Here is a 27,039-nt window from a genome sequence, read left to right as displayed (position 1 = left end):
TTGGAATCATAAGGCTGCTACGTGCAACAGAACGAAACACTGCCGGTCCTGCACCATCCTCACTATCCTTGCTACGCTTGAGCCCATTGTTGCAGCCACTGGGTCAATTCATCTTGTTAAGGGTCTTCCTCTTTTTCGCTGACCCTCTCCTTTACCAAGCGTGATGTCCTTCTCCAGGGACGAATCCCACCTGATAACATGTCCAAAGTATGTGAGGCATAGTCTCGCCATCCTTACTTCTAAGGAGCATCCTGGTTGTACTTCTTCCAAGACAGATTTGTTTGTTCTTTTGGCAGTCCGTGGTATGTTCGATATTCTTTGCCACAACTCAAATGCATCAATTCTTTGGTCTTCCTTATTCACCATCCAGCTTTCACATACATATGAGGCGACTGAAAACACCCTGGCTTGGGTCAGGTACACCTTAGTCTTCAAGGTGACACCTTGCTTTTCAACACTTTAAAGAGGTCTTTTGCAGCAGATTTGTTCAATGCAATGTGTCTTTATATTTCTTGACTGCTGCTTCCATGGCTGTTGATTGTGGACCCAAGTAAAATGAAATCCTTGACAACTTCAATCTTTTCTCCGTTTATCATGATGTTGCTTATTTGTCTAACTGTGAGGATTTTTGTTTTCTTTATGTTGAGGTGCAATCCATACTGAAGGCTGTGGTTTTTGATCTTTGTAAGTGCTCCAAGTCCTCTTCACTTTCAGCAAGCAAGGTTGTGTCATCTGCATAACGCGGGTTGTTAATGAGTCTTCCCCCAATCCTGATCCTGAGTTCTTCATCATATAGCCCAGTTTCTCAGATTATTTGCTCAGCATACAAAAAAAATTATAGGTGTGGTGAAAAGATACAACCCTGACGCACACCTTTCCTGAGTTTAAACCAACCAGTATCCCCTTGTTCTGTTTGAACAACTGCCTCTTGATCCATGTAAAGGTTCCTCACGAGCACGATTAAGTGTTCTGGAATTCCCATTCTTTGCAATGTTATCCATAATTTTTTATGATCCACACAGTCAAATGCCTTTGCATAGTAAATAAAACACAGGTAAACATCCTTCTGGTATTCTCTGCCTTTAGCCAGGATCCATCGACATCAGCAATGATAACCCTGGTTCCACGTCCTCTTCTGAAACCAGCCTGAATTTCTGGCAGTTCCCTGTTGATATACTGCTGCAGCCGTTTTTGGATGATCTTCAGCAAAATTTTGCTTGTGTGTGATATTAATGACATGGTTCAATAATTTCTGCATTTGGTTGGCTAACCTTTCTTGAGAATAGGCATAAATATGGGTCTCTTCCATTCGGTTGGGCAGGAAGCTGTCTTCCACATTTCTTGGCATAGACGAGTAAGCACCTCCAGCGCTGCATCTGTTTGTTGAAACATCTCAATTGATATTCCATCAATTCCTGGAGCCTTGTTTTTCCCCAATGCCTTCAGAGCAGCTTGAACTTCTTCTTTCAGTACCATGGGTTCCTGATCATATGCCACCTCTTGAAATGGTTGGACATCGACCAAATCTTTTTGGTACTGTGACTCTGTGTATTCCTTCCAGCTTCTTTTGGTATTTCCTGTGTCATTCAATATTTTGCCATAAAATCCTGCACTATCGCAACTCGAGGCTTGAATTTTTTCTTCAGTTCTCTCAGCTTGAGAAATGCCGAGTGCGTTATCTCCTTTTGGTTTTCCATCTCCAGGTCTTTGAACATGTCATCATAATACTTTACTTTGTATTCTCCAGTCACCCTTTGAAATATTCTATTCAACTCTTTGAGTTCATCATTTCTTCCTTTGCTTTAGCTATTCAATGTTCAAGAGCAAGATTCAGAGACTTCTGACATCCATTTTGGTCTTTTCTTTCTTTCTTGTCTTTTAATGGCCTCTTGCTTTCTTCATTTATGATGTTCCTGATGTCATTCCAGGACCCATCTGGTCTTCTGTTATTAGTCTTCAACGTGTCAAATCTATCATTGAGGTGGTCTCTAAATTCAGATGGGATATACTCAAGATCGTACTTTGGCTCTCATGGACTTGCTTTAATTTGCTTCAGTTTCAACTTGAACTTGCATATAAGCAATTGTTAGTCTGTTGCGCAGTCGGCCCCTGGCCTTGTTCTGACTAATGACGTTAAGCTTTTCCATCATCTCTTTCCACAGATGTAGTCAGTTTGATTTCTGTGTATTCCATCTGGTGAGGTTCACGTGTATAGTCGCAGTTTATGTTGTTGAAAAATGGTATTTGCAATAAAGAAGTTGTTGGTCTCGAAAAATTCTATCATGGGATCTCTGGCATCATTTCTATCACCAAGACCATGTTTTCCGACTACCGATCCGATCCTTCTTTGTTTCCAACTTTGGCATTCCAATCACCAGTAATTACCAAAGCACCCTGATTGCACGTTTGATCAATTTCAGACTGCAGAAGCTGGTAAAAAATTCTTCAGTTTCTTCATCTTTGTCCTTAGTGGCTGTTGCGTAAATTGGAATAATAATCATATTAACTGACCTTCCTTGTAGGTGTATGGGTATTATCTTATCATTGACAGCATTGTACTTCAGGATAGATCTAAAAATGTTATTTTTTATTATTTTTTAATTGTACTTTAAACTACGGTTTACAGAACAAACTAGCTTCTCATTAAACAGTTGTACACATATTGTTTTATGACATTGCTTAACAACCCCACGACATGTCAACACTCTCCCTTCTCGACCTTGGGTTCCCTATTACCAGCTTTCCTGTCCCCTCCTGCCTTCTAGTCCTTGCCCCTGGGCTGGTGTGCACCTTGAGTCTTCTTTTGTTTTATGGGCCTGTCTAATTTAAATGTTCTTTTTGACGATGAACGCAACGCTGTCCCTCTTCAAGTTGTCATTCCCAGCATAGTAGACCATATGATTGTCTGATTCAAAATGGCCAATACCAGTCCATTTCAGCTCACTAATGCCTAGGATATCGATGTTTGTGTTCCATTTCGTTTTTGACGATTTCCAGTTTTCCTAGATTCATACTTCGTACATTCCACATTCCAATTGTTAATGGATATTTGCAGCTGTTTCTTCTAATTTTGAGTCATGCCACATCAGCAAATGAAGGTCCCGAAATTTTGACTCCATCCACATCATGAAGGAGGCAGCTCTTCCCCAGTCGTCTTTTGAGTGCCTTCCAACCTGCCAGTCTCATCTTCAGGCACTATATTAGACAATGTTCATAAAGGTTATGAATGCTGCTATTCATAAAGGTTTTCACTGGCTAATTATTTTCAGAAGTAGACTGCTGTGTCTTTCTTCCTAGTCTGTCTTAGTCTGGAAGCTCAGCTGAAACCTGTCACTCACCATGGATGACCCTGCTGGTATTTGAATATCAGTGACAAAGCTTCCAGAATCACAGCAACATGCAAGCCACCACAGTACAACAAACTGACAGACACGTGGAGGCGTTAACAACACAGAGGTGGAATTTACAACACACAGGATAATCACATCAGATCACAAAACGGTGGACGGCCACACAATACTGGGAGTCATGGCCTCGGCAAGTTGACACACATTTTGAAGGGACACAATTCAATCCACAACACCCCTCGAAGGAAAGGTATATCATACTTTAATAAAATCAATATTCAGAGTTTACATGAAAATGCTGTTCATAGCTGAGCCATTTAGTATACTATAAATACTGTTTCCTTGTTTTATATTTTTGCTTATTTGTTTTCCCTAGATTATGAATTTTTTTTTTTATACTTAGGGCTAATTCAAACCAAATTTTCTGCTAATTGTCTAAATCTCCTCCGTATAGTCAGATTTATCAGGCAGGCATCAGTGGTTTAGTCTTCTGGAAGAAAATTCTCCATAGTCTTCTCACCTGCTTGACACTGGATGGTTGCCTTCTACACCTGAAGCACGGCTGCCATCCAGGTCCTTTCCCATCACGATCATCCTGGGGGTCCCCAATACTTCTGTGCGTGGAATTTCCAGTTTACGTCACACCGTTTTCTTGTTACACACCTTTGTTTCGGTGGAGCACATCCTTCCAATGGCTTCATGAGAAAGGGTGCATGGTAGCTAAATTTTTTCCAAACTTGTATGCCTGAAGGTGTCTTTATTCCACCCTCACATGTGAGTGTTAGGATGGTTAGTTTGGCTGGGTATAGCATTCTCGGCTGGGAATCATTTTCCTTCAGAAACCTGAAGCCTTTGCACATTACCTTCTAACAGCTGGTATTGCTTTTGAGAAGTCCAAACCATACCAGACTGGATATACTATGGATAGCCAGAAGACCTGTCAAATGATTATGCTTATTTTGCAGGTAGACCCGTTTACAATTCGCCAAGGTCATATGGATCACATTGATGAGAAGGACAATATAACCAGAATCTCTAAAAAGTTCAGTGGTGGATTCTCTGCAGGCCAGAGAACTTGGCTCAATGACAGCAACGGGGTGATAGGATCCCAAAATAATGTAGGACAAAGGGTGACTGTTAACCACCAAAAGCCAGGAGGTTGCAAATATCATAATTAATGGCAGGGTCAGAACGGCCGCCAAAGCGGCCTGAACCACAGAGAGTTCTGGAGAAGACTACTAGAACATGGTATCCCTGGGGTGAAATAGATGGACAGCTGCCAAGGATACAACTCAAGTTGTACCAGCAGGTGAATTAAGGATGGATGATGGTCACTCCAGTAAAAGTCACCATCACTTGCTCGGCTTTTGGAACTGAACCAGCTTTAAGAAGTGGCCCCATTGACTGAAGTGGTGGCCAGGTGGCCAGGAGGAAGGACCCTCTAACACTCTGGCAAAGACACATGGTTTAGCCAGTCCTTTCCCAAAGCAACCTATGGCAAACTTCTCGGTAAATGTGCCCTGGGGATGAGGGAGTCGGACATTGTAAGGGACTGCAGGACACAGGGTCAGGTTTAGCAATGATACCCAGTGGCAAAAAATTTCATCATGGCTATTCTGTTGGAATGATGTCTTAGTCATCTAGTGCTGCGATAACAGAAATACCACAAGTGGATGGCTTTGACAAAGAGAAATTTGTTCTCTCACAGTCTAGGAGGCTAGAAGTCCAAATTCAGGATGCTAGCTCCAGGGGAAGGTTTTCTCTCTCTGTAGACTCTGGGGGAAGGTCCCGTTAACAATCTTCCCCTGGTCTAGGAGCTTCTCAGTGCAGGGACTCTGGGTCCAAAGAAGCACTATTCTCCTGGCTGTTGTTTCTTGGTAGTATGAGGTCCTTCTGTCTTTTTGTTCACCTCTCTCTTTTATATCGCAAAAGAGGTTGACTTAAGACACAACCTAATCCTGTAGACTTTGTTCTGACTCATTAACATAACAGCTGCTTATCCCACCACGTTAACATCATAGAGGCAGTATTCACAACACAGGAAAATCACACCAGTTCATAAAATGGTGGACAATCATACAATAGTGGGAATTGTGGACTAGCCAAGGTGACGCACATTTTGGGGGGACACAATTCAATCCATGACAAATGGGTTCTGCCCAAGTTCCAGTTTATAGTGGGCCCACTGGGTCACAGACCTGCCCCCTGGTCATTTCTTCAGTTCGTGAAGGTACAAATGGAATGACATGCTCGATAAAAAAAAACAATAGTTGGGGAAATTTCTACAACGGGTCCTTGGTCTATTGGGTAAGAGCTACCATAATAGGCATGGCCAAGGAGACTCTGTGAAACCACCCCCCTTTCGGGCCAAGATAGTAAATCAAAACCAACATCACACCTGGGGTCAGGAGATGGAGAAGATTAGTGCTGTCCTTGAGGTTCTCATCAACGCAAGGCGTCGGTCCCCATCATCGTTGTTGTTATTGTTCTCAACTGCTGTGAAGTTAGCCCTGACTCATAGCAACCCTGTGCACAGTGGAATGGAACCATTGTAATCCATAGGGTTTTTGATGGCTGATTTTTTAAGTAGCTCTCCAGGCCTTTTTTCCTGCCTGTGTTAGTCTGAAGTTGTGTTGAATCTGGTTCAGCGTCACAGCAGCTGATAGACGTGTGGTAGCTGTCCATGAGCGAATCAAACCTGGGTCTCCCAAATGGAAGGAGAGAATTCTACCACCCACCCACCACTGTCCCTGACCCACATCATATCTCTATTTAATTTGCTAGTCAGAACACTACTGTTAAGGATTGAAATGTGTCCCCCAAAAATGTGTGTTGTAAATCCTAACCTCTATGCCTATTGTTGTAATCCCACTTGGGAATGTGTTGTCTTTGTTATGTTAATAAGGCAGGATTAACGTAGGTGAGTCTTGAGTCAATCTCTTCTGAGACATAAAAGAGATTAAACAAGCAAGGAGCAAGCAGAGATAGGGGAAGAGAGATGCCAAGCCACATGAAGATCGCCCAGGAGCAGAAGCTCAGAAGAGAAAAGTACCTTCTTCCAGTGCTAGAAGAGAGAGAGCTTTCCCCTAGAGCTGGCACCCTGAATTTGGACTTCTAGCCTCCTAGGCTGTGAGAAAATGAATATCTGTTTGTTAAACCCACCCATCTATGGTATTTCTGTCGTAGCAGCACTAGATAACTAAGACACCTGAAGTGGAATAGATGTTGGAGGATGACTGTAGACTGTTGGAAGCTCAACCAGGTAGAAGCCCCATCACAGCCTCCGCCGCAGGTGTGGTACCTTTGCCAGTGCAGAGTCACACAGCCTCAGGCACGTGGTATGAGGCCCTGATTTCTGCATTCTTCTCCACCGAGATCAGAAGTGTCGTCTGCATTCACGTGGAACGCACAACACATGTTCACAGTTCTGCCCCGGAGCCATGTTTAACTCTCTTGCCCTCTGTCATGAAGATTATGGAGATGCCTGTGTCAACGGCTTATTCTTCAGTGCATGACCACACTGAAGTGACACGTGGCATTAATGACATAGTGTTGATGGGAGGGGTGAGGGAGAGGCCTTGGTAAGACACATGCACTCAAGAGGGTGAGCAAGAGGGTGGCACCCGTGTGCCTGGCACTCGCTCACCCGGCTGCGATGACTGGAAACTCGCAAAGGCCTGCCCAATCCATAAACACCATAGAGGTCCAGTGGTCGGGCCCTCCTGGATCTTCCCTGCAAAGTAAAGGAGACACTATTGCATCTCCCACCTCCCACGACAAAGAAGAAAGCACTGTACCTGGGGGCCCCTTGAAGTTTTGAGTCAGCACGTTGCACACCTGGGGATGTGCTCTGGTCGTGTACCAGGTGGTGTGGCAGGCTGCCAGGTTCGATCAAGACTCAGGGCAGGAAAGAGCTCTGCAGCAGGCCCAGGCTGGGGGACAGGCAGCCCTGTCACTGGGGCCCTATGACTGTGGACCCGATGGTGTTGTCTGTGTCGGGGTGGGAAAGGGTGCTGTGGGAATTTGCTACCTGTTGCCGTTGAGCCGATGCCAACTCGTGATGACCCCACATGTTCCAGAGTGGAACTTCTCTCTAAAGTGTTTTCCGATGACTGTAATCTTGTGGACGTAGGTGGCCAGGCCTTTCTTCTGCAGCACTCTTTGCTGGGTGGAGTCCGACCTCCAACCTTTTAGTTAGTAGACGAGTGCAAACTGTTTGTACCACCCAGGGACCTATGAGTTTGTTTGGGCTGCTGTAACAAAGTACCACAGAGGAGATGGCTTACAACACCAGACGTTTATTCTGTCACAGTTCTGGAGTCCAGAGGTGCAAAATGTAAGGGGTCAGCAGGCCCATGCTCCCTTTGACGGCTCTAGGAGAGAGTTTCCTTGCCTTCCTCCCAGCTTCCGGTAATTGCCGACAACCCTTGGCTTATGGCTGTACCACTGCCCACTCCAGTCTCTGCCCCTGTCTTCTCATGGTGTCTTCCCTGTGTCTGTCTGTCTGTCTGTCTGTCTGTGTCTTGTCTCCTCATCTGGTGAGGTTACCCACCATATTGCATTAGGACCCCCCCTTTAATCCAGAAGGAGTCCTGGTGGCACAATGGATAAGAGATCAGCTGCTGACCAAAAGGTTGGCAGTTCAAATCCACCAGTAGCTCCTTGGAAACCCTGTGGGGCAGTTCTACTCTGTCGTATAGGGTCACTATAAATTGGAATCAATCAACGCAATGGGTTTCGTTTTTTTGTTTTAATCCAGAATGATCTCATCTTAACTGATAACACTTTCAAAGACCCTATTTCCAAATAAGGTCACATTCACAGACACCAGGGGTTAAGATTTCAACGTGTCTTTTGGGGGACACAGGCCAGCCTACTGCGGGTGCTGGGTGGAGCAGCACATGCAGGCCCTGGGGTTGGGAGCAGGCATGAAGCCTACAGTAGAAAATTACATGCCTTTCAAAAAACAAGTCCTGTGTGCTACTGGCCACCTGTGTGCTACCTGGCTGGGCTGAGCCAGGCTGTGTGGCCAGGCACCAAGCGATACTGTAGCCAGAACTGCCCATCACGAGTAGCCAGTGACACCCACCCAGCTGGTAGGCAGTGTGGGCCGGCCACAGCCCAGTGTAAAGTGGGGAGGGGCCGCCTGGAGTCCAGCATGGGCAGGGTGGGAGCACAGGCCACAGGAGCAGGCGGGCTGGCACTCCTGAGGTTGCCCCCACTCCGGCTCACTCCTGTGGTCAGGCCCAGAGCCAAACTGATTCTGTAATTAGGGAAAAGTCTCCTTGTCCGAGAGCAAAGGGGAAGAATTGAACCTGTGGCCCCATGCAGCTGGTCACTGGGTTGCTGCTGCCAGTGGTGGAAGCCACTGGACAGATGCCCTGGGAGAGGCAGTGTGTAGGTGACCTTGGCAGAGGTGGGCGGGGGCCCAGGAGGAGGTGTAGCATTGGCTTCTTCACGGGTAGAGAGCCCGGTGGACAGACCCTGCCCCGGGATCCTGCTGGAGGAAGCTTGTGGGGGGTCCCAAGGCCCTCCGCCCCTGGCCAGCTGCTTCCACCAACCAGAGCGTCTCCTGCGCCCCCTGAGGGGCCCTCCAGGCCGTTCTCCAAATCTGAACATGCCACCCACTGTGTCCTACCCCCATGTCCCCTCCAATGCCCCCTGCCATGCCCCCTCCCACGTCCCTTCTCCAGCCCTCAGCTTGAAGTGGCTACATCTCCCCAGTGTAGTCTCTCTCAGCCCCTGCAGCTGTCTCCCACTGGGCTCACTCAGGACTGGGCGATACCACCTTCACCTGGGCCAGCTTCCCGTCATGTGCCTGGGGTGAGCTGTCTGGGGCCTGGCCTCCTTCGTCACCCGGTGGGGGCGGGAGCCCTGGAATCCAGCCCTATGTGGGCGGGCAGGCGCATATTCCCACCTGGAGCCTCAGGGGCAACACTGGGCTCCCTGGGCTCTGGGTCTGTCCCCCGGAGGGCGGTGGAAGGGGGCCAGGCGACCACCAGGCTCTGTCATGGTGCGTGCACCAGGGTGCTGGTCCCCATTAAGAGGCCCCCACTGCATGTGCTTTGCTGGTGGGAATGTAAAATGGTGCGGCTGCTGTGGAAAGTGGCCAGGTGGTTCCTTAAAGGTGAAACATGGAATCACCACATGACCCAGCAATTCCACCCCTAGGTACGTACCCAAGAGACTTGAAAGTGGGTCCTCAAACAGACAGATGTTCTCCGACGTTCACTGCAGCAGTATTCACAGTAGCCCAAAGGTGGAAACAACCCAAGCGTCCATCGGCAGACAAGTGGGTAAACAAAACGTGATCTATCCACACAATGGGATAAACTCAGCCACAGAGTTCTGACTTGTGCTGCGTACAGCATGGATGAACCTTATTTCTGAGGGACGTAAGTAAGACACAAAAAGGCGAGGGTTGTCTGGCTCCACTCACACGCAATGTCCAGAATAGGCAAATTCACAGAGACAGAAAGTAGGTCAGCTGTTGCCAGGGCTGGGGGCGGGGTTGGGAATAGGCAGTTATTACGGCTTAAAGGGTGTTGAGTTTCTGTTTGGGACGATGAAAACGTTTTGGAAATGAATAATGTGATGGTTGCACAACTTTTTGAATGTAATTAATGCCACGAAACTGTCTATTTAAAAATGGTCAAAATGGCAAATGTTATAGTATTTGTGTTTCGCCACAATAACTTGTGTGTGTGTGTATTGTAATGTGGTGGCATCAGACCTCGTCTAACTTCAGGGGGAAAAAGAGAGAATCAGAATCAGCCCAAAGCTGATTCCTATATCCCTACAAGGTGGAGGTCAGACATCCCTCCTCTTTCCAACCTTTTTACCGACTCTGACACCAGCCGTCCCTCCCAGGGCACTCTCTACTCTGCTGGGTTTGGTAATTGTTGCAATGGCCACACAGAGCTCACAGACCATACTCAGGACTAGGGATTTATCAGGGCAGTAACAGGTTACATACTGATGAAGATCAAGGACTGAAGCCTTCGGTATGGATTACACCTCACCATAAAGAGAAGAAAAATCCCCACAACGGGGCCAGTAAACAACATCATGATAAACGGAGAAAAAAAACAAAGCTGTCAAAGGTTTCATTTTACTTAGATCTATAATCAATGCCCATGAAAGCAGCAGTCAAGAAATCAAATGACACATTGCGATAGGCAAATCTGCTGCAAAAGACCTCTTTGAAGTGTTAAAAAGCAAAGATGTCATTTTATGGACTAAGATGCGCCTGACTCAGGCCATGGTGTTTTCAATCGCCTAATAGCATGCAAAAACTGGACAATGAATGAGGAAGACCGAAGAAGGATTGACGCCTTTTTTGGAGAACAATGTGGAGTATACCGTGGACTGCCAGAAGAAGGAACGAATATCTGTCTTGGAGGAAGTAAAACCAGAATGCTTCTAGGAAGCCACGATGGTGAGATTTCATCTCACATACTTTGGACATGTTATCAGGAGGGACCAGTCCCCGGAGAATGACAACATGCTTGGTGAAGTAGAGGGTCAGTGAGAAAGAGGAAGACCCTCAATGAGAGGGATTACACAGTGGCTACAGCAATGGGTTCAAGCGTAGCAACGATTTGTGAGGATGGCGCAGGACCAATGCCCAGTGTCCTGCAGAGACTGGAGTGATGAGGCCACAAGTCAGGGACACCTGGGGCCACGGAAGCTGGAAGAGGCAAGGAAACATCCTTCCCTGGGGCCTCTGGAGGGGGCAGGGCCCTGCTGGCTCCAACTTGGGACTTCTGGCCACAGAACTGCGAGAGCACAGATGTCTGCTGTTCTAAGCCCCCCAGTGTGTGGTACTCTGATACGGGCACCCCGCGACGCTCACACAACTGAAGAGCACATTGTAGGTGAAATCCTGGGTGATCCTTAAATGTTCTCCTTCTTATGCTTTCACATCTTCTAAGTGTGCCTTGTCAAACACGCATTGCTTTTGTGAACAGAAGGAAATAGGAGTTGTGTTTAGTTTTTGGTTTTTATTGGCATTGTTTTAGGAGCATGAGGCCCTGCCGTCACCTGGGCCTGATGCCTCTGGTCCTCCAACATTGAGCTGAACAGGAGCAGCCCTCTCGAGGCAGGGGAGCTGGGCAAGTCAGAGTCCATCTGTCTTTGGGGGTTGTGGTTGCCTGGATATTGGCCCTCCAAGTTCATATCCAACTAGAACCTCAGAATGTGACTCATTTGGAAATAGGGTCATTGCAGATAGTTAAGTAAAGATGGGGTTGTCCCGGAGCAGTGTGGGTCCTAAATCCTAAGACCTGCAGAGAGACGCGGGAAGACAGCCGTGTTGGATGGCCACAGATAGGAGCCATGCTCTACACCAAGGAACACAAATATCACTGGCACCACCAGAAGCTAAGACAGACAAGAGACAGATTCTCCCCCAGAGCCTCCTGGAAGAACCAGTCCTGCCAGCACCCTGATTTCAGACTTCTGGCCTCCAGGACAGTGAGAGGACAAAGGTCTCTGGTTTAAGCCACCCAGTGTGTGGAAGGTATCAGATGGGGGCTGGCCCAAGGCCCCAGGATGGGAGGGGCGTTGGATGTGAACCATCACCTGGCTCCTAACCCCAGCCCTGTGCAGGGTCTCCCTCTGGAGGATTCAGGGCAGCTCTCCTCCACCACCACACTTGTGGAATGGGGAGCTGCCGGTGAGACAGAACCCCACGTAGAGAGAACCCCACCTAGGGACAGGCTGTAGTATTTTCTGTGTGCCTTAGTGGTGTCTCATAAGGTTTGTCTGGGCACAGATCTGCCTTTTTGATTTGGTTTGGTTTGGGCTAATGTTACAAGACTCTCCCCTCCCACACGCCCCCAAGGCCTGCAGGTGCCTGGAGCTGGGTACTTTCTGTGGTATGTCTTCTCTCTCTCTGCGCCTCCCCGGCACCCACAGGTTACCTGTCTGCCAGGCCTGGCAGGGCACAGATGAGGGAGCCAGGTCTTTTGGTCATGACGGCAGGGACATAGCCCCCTGGGCCACCCACCATGGACAGGTGGGTGGCCCATGGACAGGGGAATGTACGCTTCCTGTGGGCCCTGCCTTTGCCTCCAGTCCCGAGGACCTGTAGGGTGGGTGACAAGGCGTGCTGGTGCGTGAGGGCCCAGGAATGCTGTGGGTCTGGGTGTCATGCTCTCGTGGGTGCTGTCCAGCCTCACGTCGACCTCGAGCTATTTCCTGGGCTGTTTCCCGGGCATGCATTTATCTCAGCTGGCACAAGGTGCTCAGGCCCCGGGGTGGGACAACCCTTTTTCTTCTGGGTGCTCTGTGGCCCCACAGACATTGGAGATGTGCGTAAGGAACCCACGGACCCTGCAGCCCCGCTTTTGAGGGCTTTTGAGGTCCCCTAGGAAACAGCAGTGGTGACACCACCATGGGGGGCCTCGGGCGATGGGGAGGGACACACACCCCACAACTGTGCTGAAGAATGAGTTCTTCCTCAGGGTAACGAAATTATTTGGAAACGGTGGTAAAGTTGAGGGCTCTTTTTCTCGAGGTTATTTAGAAACAGTAATAAGACTGAGTGCTCTTTTCACTTCAGCGTGTGTGTGTGTGCCTGAGCGTGTGTGCATGTGTGTGCACACGTGTGTATGTGTGCTTGTGTGTGTGTGCGTGAGTGCCCGTGTGTCTGTACGTGTGTGTGTGGGCGCATGTGTGCATGTTTGGGTTTCTCTCACCCCATTCCATGTCCGCCTCTCCCCTTACCCAGTTTGAAACCACAGACCGGTTGGCCAGGAGTGAGTGGGATGGGTGCCACTGGCCTGGGGAAGGTGCCAGCCCAGCTTGTGCACTCGGGGAGCCAGCCTTATTGGGGGTCAGGGAGGTGGATGCAGGAGGCAGGCAGGGTCTAGGAGCGCTGAGTTGGAATCCATCACACCAGCCCCAGAGACAGCTGGCTTCTCCATCCCTGGGTGCGCCAAGGAGGCCCCACATTCTGTGGAAGCCCATCCGTCTCCGGGACAGTTCAGGGCAGGCTGGTTGCCCCCTCGTTCTCCCCTCCAGGGGCCCACACCGGCCTTGTGAGCCCAACTCTCTCCAGAACCCAGGTCTCCTGGCTCCTAGTGGTTGTGACAAGCAGCCCTGCCCCTGCCTCTCCTCTGCCTCCTCAAGGCCTGTCTGGGAACACATGTCCGGGCCGGTGAGGATTAGTGCAGAAGCCAGGCCCTGACCTCAGCTTCCCCCAACCCCAGCATGTGGCTTGGGCGGGTCGGGAAAATGGGATAATGACTGTCAAGAGGATCATACTGGGTGAGCACGCCCAGGTATGCCCAGGTGCCCAGGTATGCCCAGATGCCCAGAGGTGGGGTGCCTGATAGCCAATGGCAAGCAGGCTCTGGGCTGACAGGGAGCCTGGTATTCCCCGTGCAGTGGCCTGGGCCCACTCCCTCACCTGGCTGCTCCCTCACCTGGCAGTGGGCCAGCCTCCATCCTTGTCTTCTGGTGGGAATGCAGCAGCAGCCATCCCGCCCCCTCCCTGGTCCCCAGGTGTCTGGGGCGGGAAATTGTTTTCTTTCCTCTCGGCCCTTTGGGAATCAGGGTGTCAGAGATGGAGCAGGCAAGCTCCTGACACCCAGGGGAGCACTCTGCCTGGTTGGGGAGTCACGAGGGAGTTGATGAAACAGAATGTAATGGGGTGCTGGGTGTGCACAGGGTAAGTTGGGGGGCTCTGAGAGGGAGGAGCAGCTTAGAGCGAGCACAGTGGGTGGCCCTCCCCACAGACCTGTCCTCTGGAGCCCAGGAGCACCACTTCTCTCCAGGACCCCCAGACCTGTCCTCTGTGACACAGGAGCACCCCTTCTCTCTGGAACGGAGGAGCTCGCATCCCTGCGACTGGGCAACGATGTGGGGATGCATGTTGGACCTGTCCCCGGTGCCCACCCTGGTCATATTCCACCTCCAGGGCCCCTGCATGAGCCCCCTCAATGGGAAAGGACACCTTCCACGCAGGGCAAGGGATGGACCCCCAGATCCACCCAGGACCACCTGCAGTGCCTAGCGGGGCCCACCCCAAGGCCCCATTGACTCTAGACCCCTGCAGATGCCTTCTGTGGCCCAGAGAGGGAAAAGACATGAGCCAGGTCACGCAGCAGTGGGCGGGACACCTTCACGCCATGCTCACCATGCAGTGACCACATAAGAACCAAGCTTCTCCGAGACTTCCCTGGGAGCTCTGGTCTGACGTGGGGACTGTTTCACCCCAGGGACCCAGGTGCCCTGCCTCCCTGCTGCGAGGCGGGAGCAAGAAGATGGTCCCCCTCTGGGAACTGCTTGGGGTCCCGGGTCTCACCCTCACTCCACCTTTCACTTAGCACCACTCATTGGGTCTTCTTGGCCCAGGCACAGCTGCAGGGGACTCGGAAGGAGCTCTTGGGGCAGGGCTGGCTCCATGGGTGCCTGGTGACCAGCAGTGCAGCGAGGAAAGAGTGCTGAGTACATGATGGTACCAGCGGGGGCCTGGAAGTCCAAAGCCAGCCACCTTGTTTGCGTAGGCCAGGTTTGGGGCCATAGCACCCACCCTGGCCCAGCCGCAGCTCCTGCCACCAGTAGCCTCAGCCAGGGCAGAGGAGGCCCAGCTCCTGTGGTCAGTCAGCTGGGAGTCATGTGGGATGAGCCGCTACCAATCTGGGACACAGATGGTCCCCCTTCCCACTGCCTCCCTTCCCAGGACAGACCAGCTTGGGCTAAACAGGCCTGTCTTATTTCTGTTCATTTCATTGTTATTTTCCTTTGCCTTGACTTCAGAGGCAGCCATCTTTGGGCTGGGGTCTTCAGAGGGCCTGGCCCTCAGTCTTGGCCTTCTCCTGACCTCGGCACCACTCTCCAGGGAGGCCCGGGGTGCAGGGCATTCCAGGTCCCTCAGGAGTGCAGCCACTTCCCGTACGCAGATCATTTGTGGTGAGTGTCGTCAAAGCTGCCGTCCCAGAGTCTGGAGCCCATGCACAGCTGGGTCGGGATCTGGCCAGGGAGACCCAAACAGTGCCAGAAGGGCTCCCAGCCCCCGCGCCTGCTGCCTGGCCCTGGCCCTGGCAGAAGGATCCCCTAAAGCAAGCCAGAGCCACCACACTGTCCAGGCAATGGCAGTCCAGGAAATTCATGAAGGAGGGAGACGGCAGGGCACTGGGCAGGGATGCCAGGGTGTCAGGGCGCCAGGGATACTGGGGTGCCGGGTGTGGGCAAGCACAGCAGGCAGCTTTCCCTGTGCCCTCCCCCACTCCGAGAGGCGATCACGGAAGGCAGGGGCTGATCGTGTGTCCATTCCACAGAGGGGGAGAGTGAGGTCGGGAAGGGCAAAGTCACCTCCCAAAGTCTCAAGCAAGGACGGGTCAAAGTGGGGTGGCCTCTGCACATCACAGCCCCTCCTGGGCAAGCTCACGGGCCAGGCTGGGGTTCAGATCCCCTCGCTCCTCCCAAATCCTCTAAGTCGTGTGTGCTGGGGGTACAGAGCTTGTATTTGTCCTCAGTCCCCCAAGTGTCCCTAAAGGTGGCAGACAGCCCCCGCCCACAGCCCACACCCCATGCTGCTGTGGAAGCTTGGAGAAATCCATGAGGCAGGATGAGGGCTATAAAGAGGGACAGGCCCAGGAGGACCCCAGAGGGGCTGGTGCCTGCCAACCAAAGCAAGGAGCCCTCATTGTCCCTCGGGTGGCTGTCAGCGCCCAAGCGGGCTCATGGGCGCTGGAACAGAGAGCCGGGAAGCCAGGGCTCTTGCACCAAGGACCCAGGGGACCAGTAGCAATGCCAGTCCCAGGCCCCTCCCCTCGCACTGGCCCTGGGTGGGCTTGTCGGGACAGCCCTACCCCTAGGGACCACCGCCCGCCAGGCCTCAGAATCGCCCACCGAAGGCTCCTCGGCGCGGCGCCGAGCGGCTGCCCCCTCCCCAAACCCCGCCCCCGCAGCCCCGCCCCTCCCCCGCTCCCGCCCCCCTACAGCCCCCGTCCCTCCCCCGCTCCCGCCCGCTCCTCTCCCCTGCGCCCCCTTCCCGCGGCCCCGCGCGCGGGCGGCGGTGACATCACGACACGGCGGCGGCGGGAGCAGCCGGCGCCCCGCGCACATCACTTCCTCGGCGCCTCCCGCGGGCGCGGACGCGGCTCTCGGCGTCCCCGCGCGTCCCCGCGCGTCCGGTCCCATGGCGTACCCGGCCCCGCCTGCCGCCGACGAGCTGCCGGGCCCCGCCACGCGACGCCTCTACTCCAGGTGGGCTGGGGCCGGGGTGTCGGGGGCCGAGGGCCGGAGCCCGGGGCCCTGGGCGGGCCGGGAGCCGGCGCGGGCGGGAGGAGGCCGCTGGAACAAAGGCGGCGCGGGCGGCAGCGCAACGTGGCCGGCCGGGCACGCGCCTCTCCCCGCCGCGCCTTGGGGAGCCCGGTGGAAGCCCGGGGTGCTCTGGATGGGGCCCCCGGCTCCTCCGACCGAGAGCAGACGGCGGCCAGGTTGGATGGCCAGGGTGTCGCCTCCAGCAGGACCCCTGTTGGGATGGGGGGAGATGGACAGCCTCCCCGTGGCTCTCCTGGCAACAGGGCACCGGGCACAGCAGGTGTGTAAGGGCTGCCAGGAGCCTCCGTCCCAAGCCCTGCACCACCTCCAGGCGCCTTCAGGGCACCAGTGGACGGAGACCCTGCTGCCACGGGTGGGGCCCTGCCCCCCAGCGACCACCGACTTGGCTCAGAGTACCTGCAAAGTCTGCTTCACCTCTGGTGGGTGTGTGCCTGCCAAAGCCATACCTCCCTTCCAGGCAGGTGCACAGGTGATCACAAAGGTGCGGCTCTGCACCCCACACATCTCTGGTGCTAAGTGGAGACCCCAGGATCTTTCAAGGGTGTCCCAGAGTGAGGCCCTCCGCTGGGATCTGGCCAGCACAGGTCCCCCAAGGGGGGCTGGGCTCTGGCCTCAAGTGGGGACATGGGGCAGCTGGGGTGGGCTTGAGTGCTGGGCAATGGCTACATGCTGACTGCAGCTCCCCGCAGTAAGCCTGGCTCCCCACGAGTGGGCCTGACGCCCCAATTTGGGGACACTGTCGTCCCAGCTCCCTCTGGGCATCCCCCAAAGCTGGAGCCTCCTAGGCTGGGCACCAAGGCCACTGACCCTCCAGGGCCCAGCCTGACCAGTGGGCAAACATCTGCTGGGCCCCAAAGGGCAACTTGGGGCCCAGGAGAGATGAGGTAGGTGGAGGGACACCTCACTGACTCCCTCCCTCCCCTGCTTGCCTGTGCTGCTGGTCAGAGACAGCCCTATTGTATGGTCTCAGGGTCCAGCCTGAACCCCTGGCCCGGCTTCCAGGCCCCACAGGTGGGGAGGGGTTGCAGCCAGGTGTGTTGGTGGTGATGCTGGAGGCCTGCCCAAGGGTCCCCTCCACAGCCTCCCCGAACGGGGGCGGGGGGAGGGTCATTGCGTGTTCTAGGGTCCTCTGCTCGCTGCAAAGGGAGTGCTTTGTCTGAGGAGCCAAGAGTAGGCACCAGCAGGCAGCCAAGGCTGGGGATGTGTGTGCGTGTGTGCCTGCGTGTATGTGTATGTGTGCCTGTGTGTATGTGTGTGCGTGTGTGCATGTGTGCCTGCGTGTATGTGTGAGTGTATGCCTGCGTGTGTGTGTGCCTGCGTGTATGTGTATGTGTGTGTGCCTGCATGTATGTGTATGTGTGCCTGCGTGTATGTGTGAGTGTATGCCTACGTGGGCGTGTGTGCATGTGTGTATGTGTGTGCATGTATGCCTGTGTGTATGTGTATGCGTGTGTGCCTGTGTGTATGTGTGTGCCTGGGTGCATGAGTGCACATGTGTATGTGTGTGTGCGCCTTTTTGCGTGCATATATGTGCCTGTGTGTCTCCATGTGTGCACATGTGCATGTGTGTGCGTGTATGTGCACATGTGCATGTGTATGTGTACATGTGTGCACATACCCTCCCTGTACATGTGTGCAGGCCCCCCACCTGGTAGGTACGGGGGTACACATGATGTTAGTCACTCCATGGACTTCACCTGGGAGCCTCAACCCCAGCTTGGGTGTGACCCTATCATAGGTGTGCCCCCAAGCAGCAACCACTGGCACCTGGACAGGGGCATCCTTGGGTGGGGCCCCTAGGGCGCATGGCTGTGCTCCCTGTCCACCTGGCCCCACCCCTCCCCAGGCACTGCCCCTGCAGGCCTCTGGGACACCAGCCTGGCTGCAGACATCCAGGGAGGCCAGACCTCAGGCTCTCTCCTAAAGCTGGGACAGTACTTGTGCCCCCAGGGATTCCTGCTCCCATAACGCACTCTCCAGCCATAAAAAGGGAGCCTGGGTGGTTTTGCTGAGGATTGGTGGGACAGGGGGTGTGGGGAGAGGAGCCAGTGGTGGCAGGCGCCCAGAGTGGGGTGACGGCCCTGGAGAGATGTGAGGTGGGCTGGGGCCTGGGCTGGCAAGAACCCTGGTGGAGGCAGCAGAAGGCGCCGTGGAGTCTGGGGGCAATCGGGGTGTGGTCAGGAGGTGGCTGGGGTAGAGAGCAGGGCAGTGGGGTCCAGTGGGGGTGGTGCTGACTGCTCCCTGGATGCTGCCTTGGCACCCAGGCCAAGCGAGGGGTAGTGGGCAAGGTGGCCACAGTGACGGGACTGGCTCGGGGAGTCGACAGCCACTTTGTTAAGGGATGGGCGGTGGAGCTTGGCTGGCAGTGCCTGACTCGTAGGCGCTGCGGTTTGGCCTTGAGGAAGCACCCTGGTGGCTTCTTAAAGGGGAGAGGCCACAGGCATCATCTAGTTAAAGAGTGAATCCGGTGTGGGCAGCATTGGCGGGCAGGACTTTGGTGGGACCCAGAGCAGGCTGGACTGGAACCAGGCTCAATCCCCGGGCACCATCCACACTCTGCCTCCCTGCAGGCCTGGGTGGGGGCGGGGGGGGGGCGGGTTCTGTCCTGGCAGGTGGGGGCAGCTATTTGACAGCTAAGCATCATGTCAGCGGCACTTGTTTCATTCTGAGGGTCAGGCCTCAGGTAGGAAGAAGGCTTTCCCAGGTTTGCAGCCGAAACTGTGACCCCAGGGGGCCGGACCCCATGCCTTGAGGGTGGGCGCTGGGCAGCCCTGGGGAGACAGATCTGGGTTGGGCAGCCCTGCTGGCAGACCACTGCTAGAGCTGGGGCCCAGGGCGGCCCTGCGTATCCCTGCAGGCTCCTGGGCCATAGGCCACGGGTGGAGCCAGGCATGGCCCGGGGTGTATGCAGTGCAGAGGTGGTGTGGGCAGGACACAGGTTTCAGAGTGAGGAAGCGGTGCAGCTAGGGTGGCCCTTCTGTCCCTGAGAGCCCAGTCTCGGGATTTGAGGGTCCATCTCCTGCTTTGGGGCCAGGCAAGGAGGGGGTCCTGGCCCTGCCGTGCCCCTAGGCAGAGCCCTCCACACTGTCCTGGGCAGGGAGGGGAGTGCCAGGGGCCTGGAGCCCCGGGGGAGCAGGGGTCGTTGTGGGCAGTCCTGGGACCCGAACCCAAACCCTCCACTACAGCATCCAAAGACCCCTCGGAGAGGGCAGTGCCCTGCTGGGCTGGCAGCATGGGGCAGGGCTTTGGGGCTGTTGCTGAGGGTCCTGTATGGGGCGGGGTGGGGGTAGCGAGCCGCCTGCACCCTGGCTGCCACACCCTTCCTCGGTTCCTGCCCTCTGCTCACACCCCATGGCCCAGGCACAGGGTGTCCTGGTGGCCTGGGCAGGCATTGCCTGCCCCTGAAGTGCGTCCTCCAGGCCAGTGGTGGGTGGGAGGGAAGGGGCAGCTGCACCCAGGCCCGATTCCCTTCTCTCCTCATTCACAAACACTGACCTGGCACCAGTGATGCCTGGCTGTGGCCACAGGGTCCTGCCCCGCCCCTTGGAGGGATTACGGGCCTGCTGACGTACTGATCCGGACTCTGAGCCGCCCCGATCCCTTGGTCCCTGCCGGCTTCTAGGGACCTGCCCGGAGGCGCAGTATCTCTGGGAGCTGAGGCCAGTGAGCCGTGGGCCCACCACCCTGGGTGGGAGGGAGGCTGGTGTGGCTGCAGTGGGGCCTGGCCAGGCAGGGGAGACTCGGAGCCACGATGCCTGCGACCACCTCGGAGACCCAGCCCGTGGCCCTGAACCCCAGGGAGAAGGCTGTGTGCAAGGTGGTGTATGGTGCACCCCGGCCGCGCCCACTGCTGCTGCCCGTGGGCCTTCAGCTCAGGCTGTATGTGCTGAGGGTGCGAACCCTACGGCACAGCAGGTGTGGGCAGCGTGGCGCGCAGGGAGGGGCCGGGCAGGAGGGTCACGGGTGGGACTGGCGGTGTCTTGGTCCTTGGGTTGTGCAAGCAGTGAACGCACTCATCTGCTTACCAGAAGGTTGGAGATCCGAGTCCACTTGGATGGTTCAGAAGAAAGGCAGTCTGCTTCCCCAAAATCAGCCACTGAGAACCCCGCAGGGCCCGGTTCTGCTCTGACACACGGCGGCGGGGGGCGGGTACCATAAGTCAGAGTCGACCGGCGGTGGGGGGTGTGCTGGGAGAGGCGGAGGACTCTGGACACCCACCTGGTGACTCTCCAGGTGGCTTCCCTTGCCCCAGTTTAAAGCGAGAGTGACCAGGCTGGGGAGGGAAGGGAAGGGCTGGGGGTGGAGGGAGGCAGCTCCTGTATCAGATCTGCCAGGTGTAGCAGGGCTTGCTGTGCCTGGGGCCACCCAGTCGTAGCCCCAAGTCCCTCTCCCTGCTGCAGTCACCTGGAATGGCCCTGGCAATGAGATCATTGGACTGTGTGGCCTGCAGCTATCCAAGGACAGGCAGCCTTAATTAAGAAGCCAGGAGCATGGCGGTGCCTCCAAGTGGGGCTGGCACAGGCGGTTGTCGTGGTGACTGTAGGGACATGGTGTCCAGGAGGGCCCTGTCCAGGGCTCTTGGGAGGGAGGGGGGCAGCTGCAGAGGAGCCTGAGAGCCAGCCCGAGGGCAGCAGGAGCCCTGGCATGCTGTGGCCAGGCGGGTGGCCCTGCCGTCTCAAGTTGTCCCCGACAGAGCAGGGAGCTGTATCACTCAGTGCCCCTGAGCTGTGGTCGTGTCCCTGTTTTCTGGACATCTGGCCAAGGCCCACCCAGTCAGGGTGAACCACAGAGCCCAGAATCTTCTGCTGCTATGGTTGGGTGCCTGCCTTCTGTGAACAGGTCATCCTTCCTTCGGAGAGCTGACCCCACGGTCCCCACCATGTCCTGGCCCACTCAGATCCAGACTCCTCCTGCACCCTGCCGACTCTGCCCACCCCATCTTGAGCGGGGGGCCCATTCCCCTCCCCTGGAGAGCCTGAGGGTGGGGCAGGGGTCTGAGGAGGGTGGAATGGTCGGGAGCTGGGTGATGCAGAAAGCCAGGGACCCCTAGGTGTGTTGGGGGCACTGCCAGCAGACAGTGCGGCTGGGGTGCGGGGTTTGGGTGCTGCAGTCAGTGTGCAGCCGGCAGGGTGAGGGGCCTGGCTGGGGCTCAGGTAGGGCGAGGCTGGGTGAGTGGGCGTGGAGAAGGGGGGCCTCCCCAGCAGAAGCCTCGGAGCCTGTAGGGGCCCTGCGCCAGCTTCCCCAAGGCGGTATCGACTCCGAACATGCCATCCCCCTGTGCCCATGTGGGTGGGAAAGCTTGAGACACGCGTGATTTCTTGAAAAGAACACGGCGCTGGACTAGAAAAGCTGGGATGCTGACCTCGACAACCCTCTTTTTAAGGGAATATGTTGGTCTCAAAAAAGAGTTGTTGAGGGCAGTAACTCAGGATCATTGCACGAATTTCGGCAACACAGAAACGGGGACCGCACCTGTCCGCGTGGACATCTTAAATGGCATGTGCTGTTTTGACGAGTCCCTGGGTGGTGCAGATAGTGAATGTGCCGGACCACTAACCAGAAGGTTGGAGGTTCGAGTCCACCCACAGGTGCCTCAGGAGAAAGACCTAGTGATCTGCTTCTGAAAAATCAGCCGTTGAAAACCCCGTGGAGCACAGTTCTAGTCTGACACGCGTGGGGTTGCGGCGAGTTGGAGCTGACTCGGTGTCAAAAGGTACTGGTAGGTGTGACACACTGTGAGGGCATCAAGAGCAATGACAATAGAGCAAGTGAGCACCCCCAGCCTGCCCCGCTGCACTAGCCCAGGGCGGTCGGCAGACGCCCTCCCTGGGCATCCTCTCCTCGGGCCCCGGCCCCTGTGCTGCAGGCCCCGCAGCCTGGTGTGCCCAGCGCCCTCCTGTGCTTTGGAGGTGTGTCTGGAGACCAGGGCCTGCCCTGCCCACACCCGTGCCACACTGTTTGCCGTGTCCTCCACCCCAGGCCTTTGTCCTGGACCTCTGTGGCCAAGGAGGAGGAACATCTGAAGGGCACAGCAGGGAGGGGCAGCGCCAGCTGGCTGAGTGGCCCCTGGCTCCCAAGCTCCCTGACTGCCATATCCTGGGGAAAGGTTGCGTAATGCCCGGGGCTATAGTGTCCCCTGGGAGCAGGGCCCTGGGGTAGCAGCTGGGGACGGCCCCCTTGGGGTGCTACGCAGGGCCAAGAGTGAGGGGCTTCTGGGAGTCCCTGCTGGAGGGTAGAGAAGTCAAGGCTGCCTCCTCCTGTGTTGGGCCTTTTGTGGGGCAGGAGCCAGGGTGGTTTCCAGGCCGAGTTCACCCTGGGACACAGTAGCGTCCACTTCCTCCCCACAGCCGTGCTGGGAGTGGGGTGGGGAGCACGGCAGAAATGTGTGGCTGGCCGCCAGACAGCGATTCTGTTGGGGGACCCAGTAGCAAGGTGGTGGGGCTTGGTGGCCCTCCTCCCAGACGCAGCCATGCTCCTGCAGAGGCCCCCCTGGGGGCAGAGAGGGGAGGACTGCGGGGATGGCTGACCCCAACCCTGCCCAGAGCTTTAAGGGGCACGAATGGATGGATGGGGGCTGGGCCCAGGTCCCACTGCATGGCCTCTCCAGCCTCGTCCTCAGTGGAAGCTGAGGGCCTGCCCGGAGGTGTCGTGGCTGATCAGGAGGACAGTGTGTGCCCAGGGCCAAGTGTGGCCCCCTCGGCCTGTGTTTCTGGTTTTATCTGGGGGAGGGCAGGGCGTGGAGGCCGGCTCCTGCTCCCCGAGCTCAGCCAGAAGAGAGCAGCTGGCCACTGCCCACTGAAGGTCTTGTGTGGTGACAGACACAGGCCTTCACCACTGAGGCCCTGGGTGACAGTGGCAGACTTGAGCTGCAGCTTGGGAGTGTCCCGTGGGGAGTGGGCAGGCCGCTGGGCCCAGCCACCCTGCCTTGGGGCGCATCTCCAGAGAGACAGATGTGGCATTGGACAGCCCAGTGCCCGCCAGAGGGGCTCTGTGTGCGTGGACAACAGGGACAGGTGCCAGGGCCAGGGGAGGGGTGCAGCGCTCATCGAGGAGCTTGCCAACAGTATTCCCCACGCTCAGGATGGAGGCTTCGTGCCTGGAGCTGGCTCTGGAGGGCGAGCGGCTGTGCAAGGCTGGGGACTTCAAGGCTGGAGTGGCCTTCTTCGAGGCAGCCGTGCAGGTGGGCACAGAGGACCTGAAAACACTGAGCGCCATCTACAGCCAGCTGGGCAATGCCTACTTCTACCTGAAGGAGTACGCCCAGGCTCTGGACTACCACAAGCATGACCTCCTGCTGGCCAGGTGAGCAGGGCTGAGCGCAGTCGGGAACAGCATCCAGGTGCCTGTGCCCTGGCAGCCGGGAGGGCCCTGCCCCTGCCTGAGGGTGTGTGAGGAGCAGCGTGAACCAGCAGGGCAGGCCCCGAGAAGGCCGTGTGTAAGCTGTGACGTGTGAGTGTGCGCATCCGTGGGTGACCGAGCATTCCATGTCTGTGGGTGAGCACACGTCTGTCCACGTGTGAGCACGTTCTTGTGACCATGTATTCTGTGTAAGCACACGTGTGTGTGTGTGCATGTGATCGACTATTCCGTGTCTGTGTGAACACATGGTTGTCTCTGTCTGCATATGTGGAGTGACTAAGTGTTGTGTGTCTATGTGGGTGTGACTGAGCACTCTATCTCTGTGAGCACAAGTGTGTCTCATCCATGTGTGTTTGGGCATGATTGTGTTCTATGTCTTTGTGAGTGCATATATGTATTTCCGTGTGTTCATGTGTGCTAGCATGCCAGTCTGTGACTGTGAGCACATGGCTCTCCATCATGTGTACGAATGTGCCAGTCTCTGTGACTGCATGTGTGTGTGAGCACACGTGTGTTTACATGCCCATGCGTGTTAGCGTGCCAGTCTCTGTGACTGTGTCTGTGAGCACACACGTCTGTGTACCCGTGTGTGCCGGTCTCTGTGTATGAGTATGCGTGTGCCTCTCTGTGGCTCCATGTGTCTGTGAGCACACGTGTCTCTCCGTGTGCGTGCCAGCCTCCGTGGCTTTGTGCATCTGTGTGAGCACATGTGCATCTCCCTGTGTGTATGAGCCTGTCAGCCCCTGTGGCTCTGTGTCTTCGTGAGCACGTGTGTGTCTTTCTGTGTGTACGAGCGTGCTGGTCCCCGTGGCTCTGTGTCTGCGTGAGCACACGTGTCTCTCCATGTGTGCAAGCATGCTGGCCTCTGGCTCCGAGGATCTGTGTGAGCACACACGTGTCTCTCTGTGTGCACAAGTATGCCGACCTCTCTGGCTCCGTGTGTGGGAGCACACGTGTTTCTCTCCATGTCCACGAGCATGTCAGTCCTTGTGGCTCCGTGTGTGTGAGCACGTGTCTCTGCATGTGTCTCTGTGAGCACACGTGTATCCCTCCGTGTGTGCGGGTGTGCTGCCTCTGTGGCTCCATGTCTGTGTGAGCACGTGTTCTCCGTGTGTCTGTGTGAGCACTTGTGTCTCTCCGTGTGTCTGTGTGAGCACACGTGTTTCTCCCCGTGTGTGCGAGCATGCTGCCTCTACGTCTCCGTGTGTCTGTGTGAAGGTGGGAACAGGAGAGCCATCCAGAGGACAGTGCTCTTCCCAAGGCTCTGGGCTCACTCCCCCACCTCCCTGCAGTGTTTCTTCTCTCGGGGTGGGGGCTTTCCCTGCCCCGCAGTGAGGCCCACCTCCCAAGCAGGCTCCATGCTTCTTTCCCGCACCAGCCCCTCTCACCTTGCCCAAGTTGTGCCCCTTTGGCTCTTACCCCTTCAGGCCTCAGCCTGCAGGTCTCTACCCGCAACCAACCCTGACCCCCAGGTGGGGGCACCCTCTGGGCTCCCACAGGCCCCATAGGCACCAAACCCAGAACTGCACCTGCCGGCACACCAAGCATGGTCGCTGAACAAATCATCGTAAAGTTAGCTCTCCACGACCAGGCCTGCGCCCTGTGCTGGACCTTGTTCCAGGTCCCCCAGCCCCAGTAGCAGCAGACTCGGCCCAGGCCCCGAGGTCCCGTGTGGTACCACAGCACCACTGCAGGTGGCACGGGGGAGCTGGGTGGGGAGGCGCAGCAGATGGATTGTGGGCACCTTACCTGCCTGTGGGGCCCTGCCAGTGGTCCCTCTGGCCTGTGCCCACCCCTAGGCTGCATTGGGCTCAGGGTCCTGGCCTCTCACCCCCCACCCTGCAGGACCATTGGCGACCGCATGGGGGAGGCCAAGGCCAGTGGGAACTTGGGCAACACGCTCAAGGTCCTGGGCCGCTTCGACGAGGCTATCGTCTGCTGCCAGCGGCACCTGGACATCGCCCAGGAGCAGGGGGACAAGGTGAGTGTCTGCCCTTCCCACCCTGAGCCCTGTGGGAGGGAGGAACCAGGAGGACAGTCCCTTCAACCTCAAGTGACTCAGGCGAGGACGGTGCCACACAGGAACAGGCGCTTGGTCCGTGCCCAACGCCACAGGGCTGAGACTGGCTCCCTCGGCTGGCGCTCCACCCAGCCCCCATCTCCGTGCTTGGCTCTCCTCTTGCCAACCTCCCATCGAGTCTTCTGCCTCTCCTGGTCACTCCTCCTGGGGCCCTGGAGCGAGGAGAAGGGAGTGGAGCAGGAGGATGTTCGGGCCGGGGCTGGGGGGACAGGATGATGAGAGTGACAACAGCAGCTATGGCAGCTGTAGCCGCGGCCCCCCGGCCCTCGGCTGACCTTCCTCCCTCCCTCCCTCCCCGTGAGGTGGGCGTCCTGCTTCACAGACGAGGAGACTGAGGCACAGAGAGGTGACATCAGAAGTCGCAGGGCCAGAGGCAGCACCAGGCGGGGCCCCAGTGTCTGGCTGTTACTCATGAGTGTCAGAGGACAGAGTGGGGGCCTGGCTGTCCACACGGGGGACAGAGAAGGGAGAGCAGAGAGGTGTGGCTTGGGTGGCCAGAATTCCCTCCTGGGACCCAGCTCCGCTGCCCTAGCGTTTGTGCTGGGGGCACCTTGGCAAGCCCCGAGGTCAGACTCATGGAGATTACCAAGGTGCGGCCTCCTGCCGACCTTGCCATCTCAGCAAGGCCAGGTGAATGGCCGCGGGGACCCTGAACACACACCTTGGGGGTGCCTTCCCGATGAACTGCCATGTCCCCACTAGTGACTAGGAGTCTCCTTCTGGGATGTGGTGGTGGGCACATCCCCATTCCTCGGTGCTGCCCGCTGCAGGTCGGGGAGGCGAGAGCGCTCTACAACGTTGGCAACGTGTACCACGCCAAGGGCAAGCAGCTGTGCTGGAGCGCTGCCCAGGACCCAGGGCACCTGCCGCCCGATGTGCGGGAGACACTGCGCAAGGCCTCCGACTTCTACGAGTAAGGGCACGGGCTCTGGGTGCCCCAGACGGGGTGGTGGCTAG

General features: G+C 56.1%; 1 protein-coding gene across 6 annotated transcripts in view; it reads left to right on the top strand.

Moving 5' to 3' along the window:
• Window positions 1-16,487: 16,487 nt before the first annotated feature.
• GPSM1 (G protein signaling modulator 1) overlaps window positions 16,488-27,039 on the top strand; it is a 28,961-nt gene continuing 18,409 nt past the window's right edge. For 5 of the 6 annotated variants that reach the window (XM_064290681.1, XM_064290682.1, XM_064290680.1 and 2 more), the window contains exons 1-4: window positions 16,488-16,565; window positions 23,724-23,945; window positions 25,848-25,983; window positions 26,853-26,995. In XM_064290681.1, the coding sequence (XP_064146751.1) occupies window positions 16,498-16,565; window positions 23,724-23,945; window positions 25,848-25,983; window positions 26,853-26,995 (569 nt within the window). In that variant the 5' untranslated portion in view covers window positions 16,488-16,497. Of the gene's footprint in view, window positions 16,566-19,300; window positions 20,559-23,723; window positions 23,946-25,847; window positions 25,984-26,852; window positions 26,996-27,039 lie in introns of those variants that run through there. The other variant, XM_064290686.1, reaches the window with a different exon arrangement.

This window comes from Loxodonta africana, chromosome 9 (genome assembly GCF_030014295.1).
Source record: "Loxodonta africana isolate mLoxAfr1 chromosome 9, mLoxAfr1.hap2, whole genome shotgun sequence".
Taxonomy (NCBI): domain Eukaryota; kingdom Metazoa; phylum Chordata; class Mammalia; order Proboscidea; family Elephantidae; genus Loxodonta; species Loxodonta africana.
Note: the sequence above shows the minus strand (reverse complement) of the source record. Positions and strands in the feature narration are given on the sequence as shown.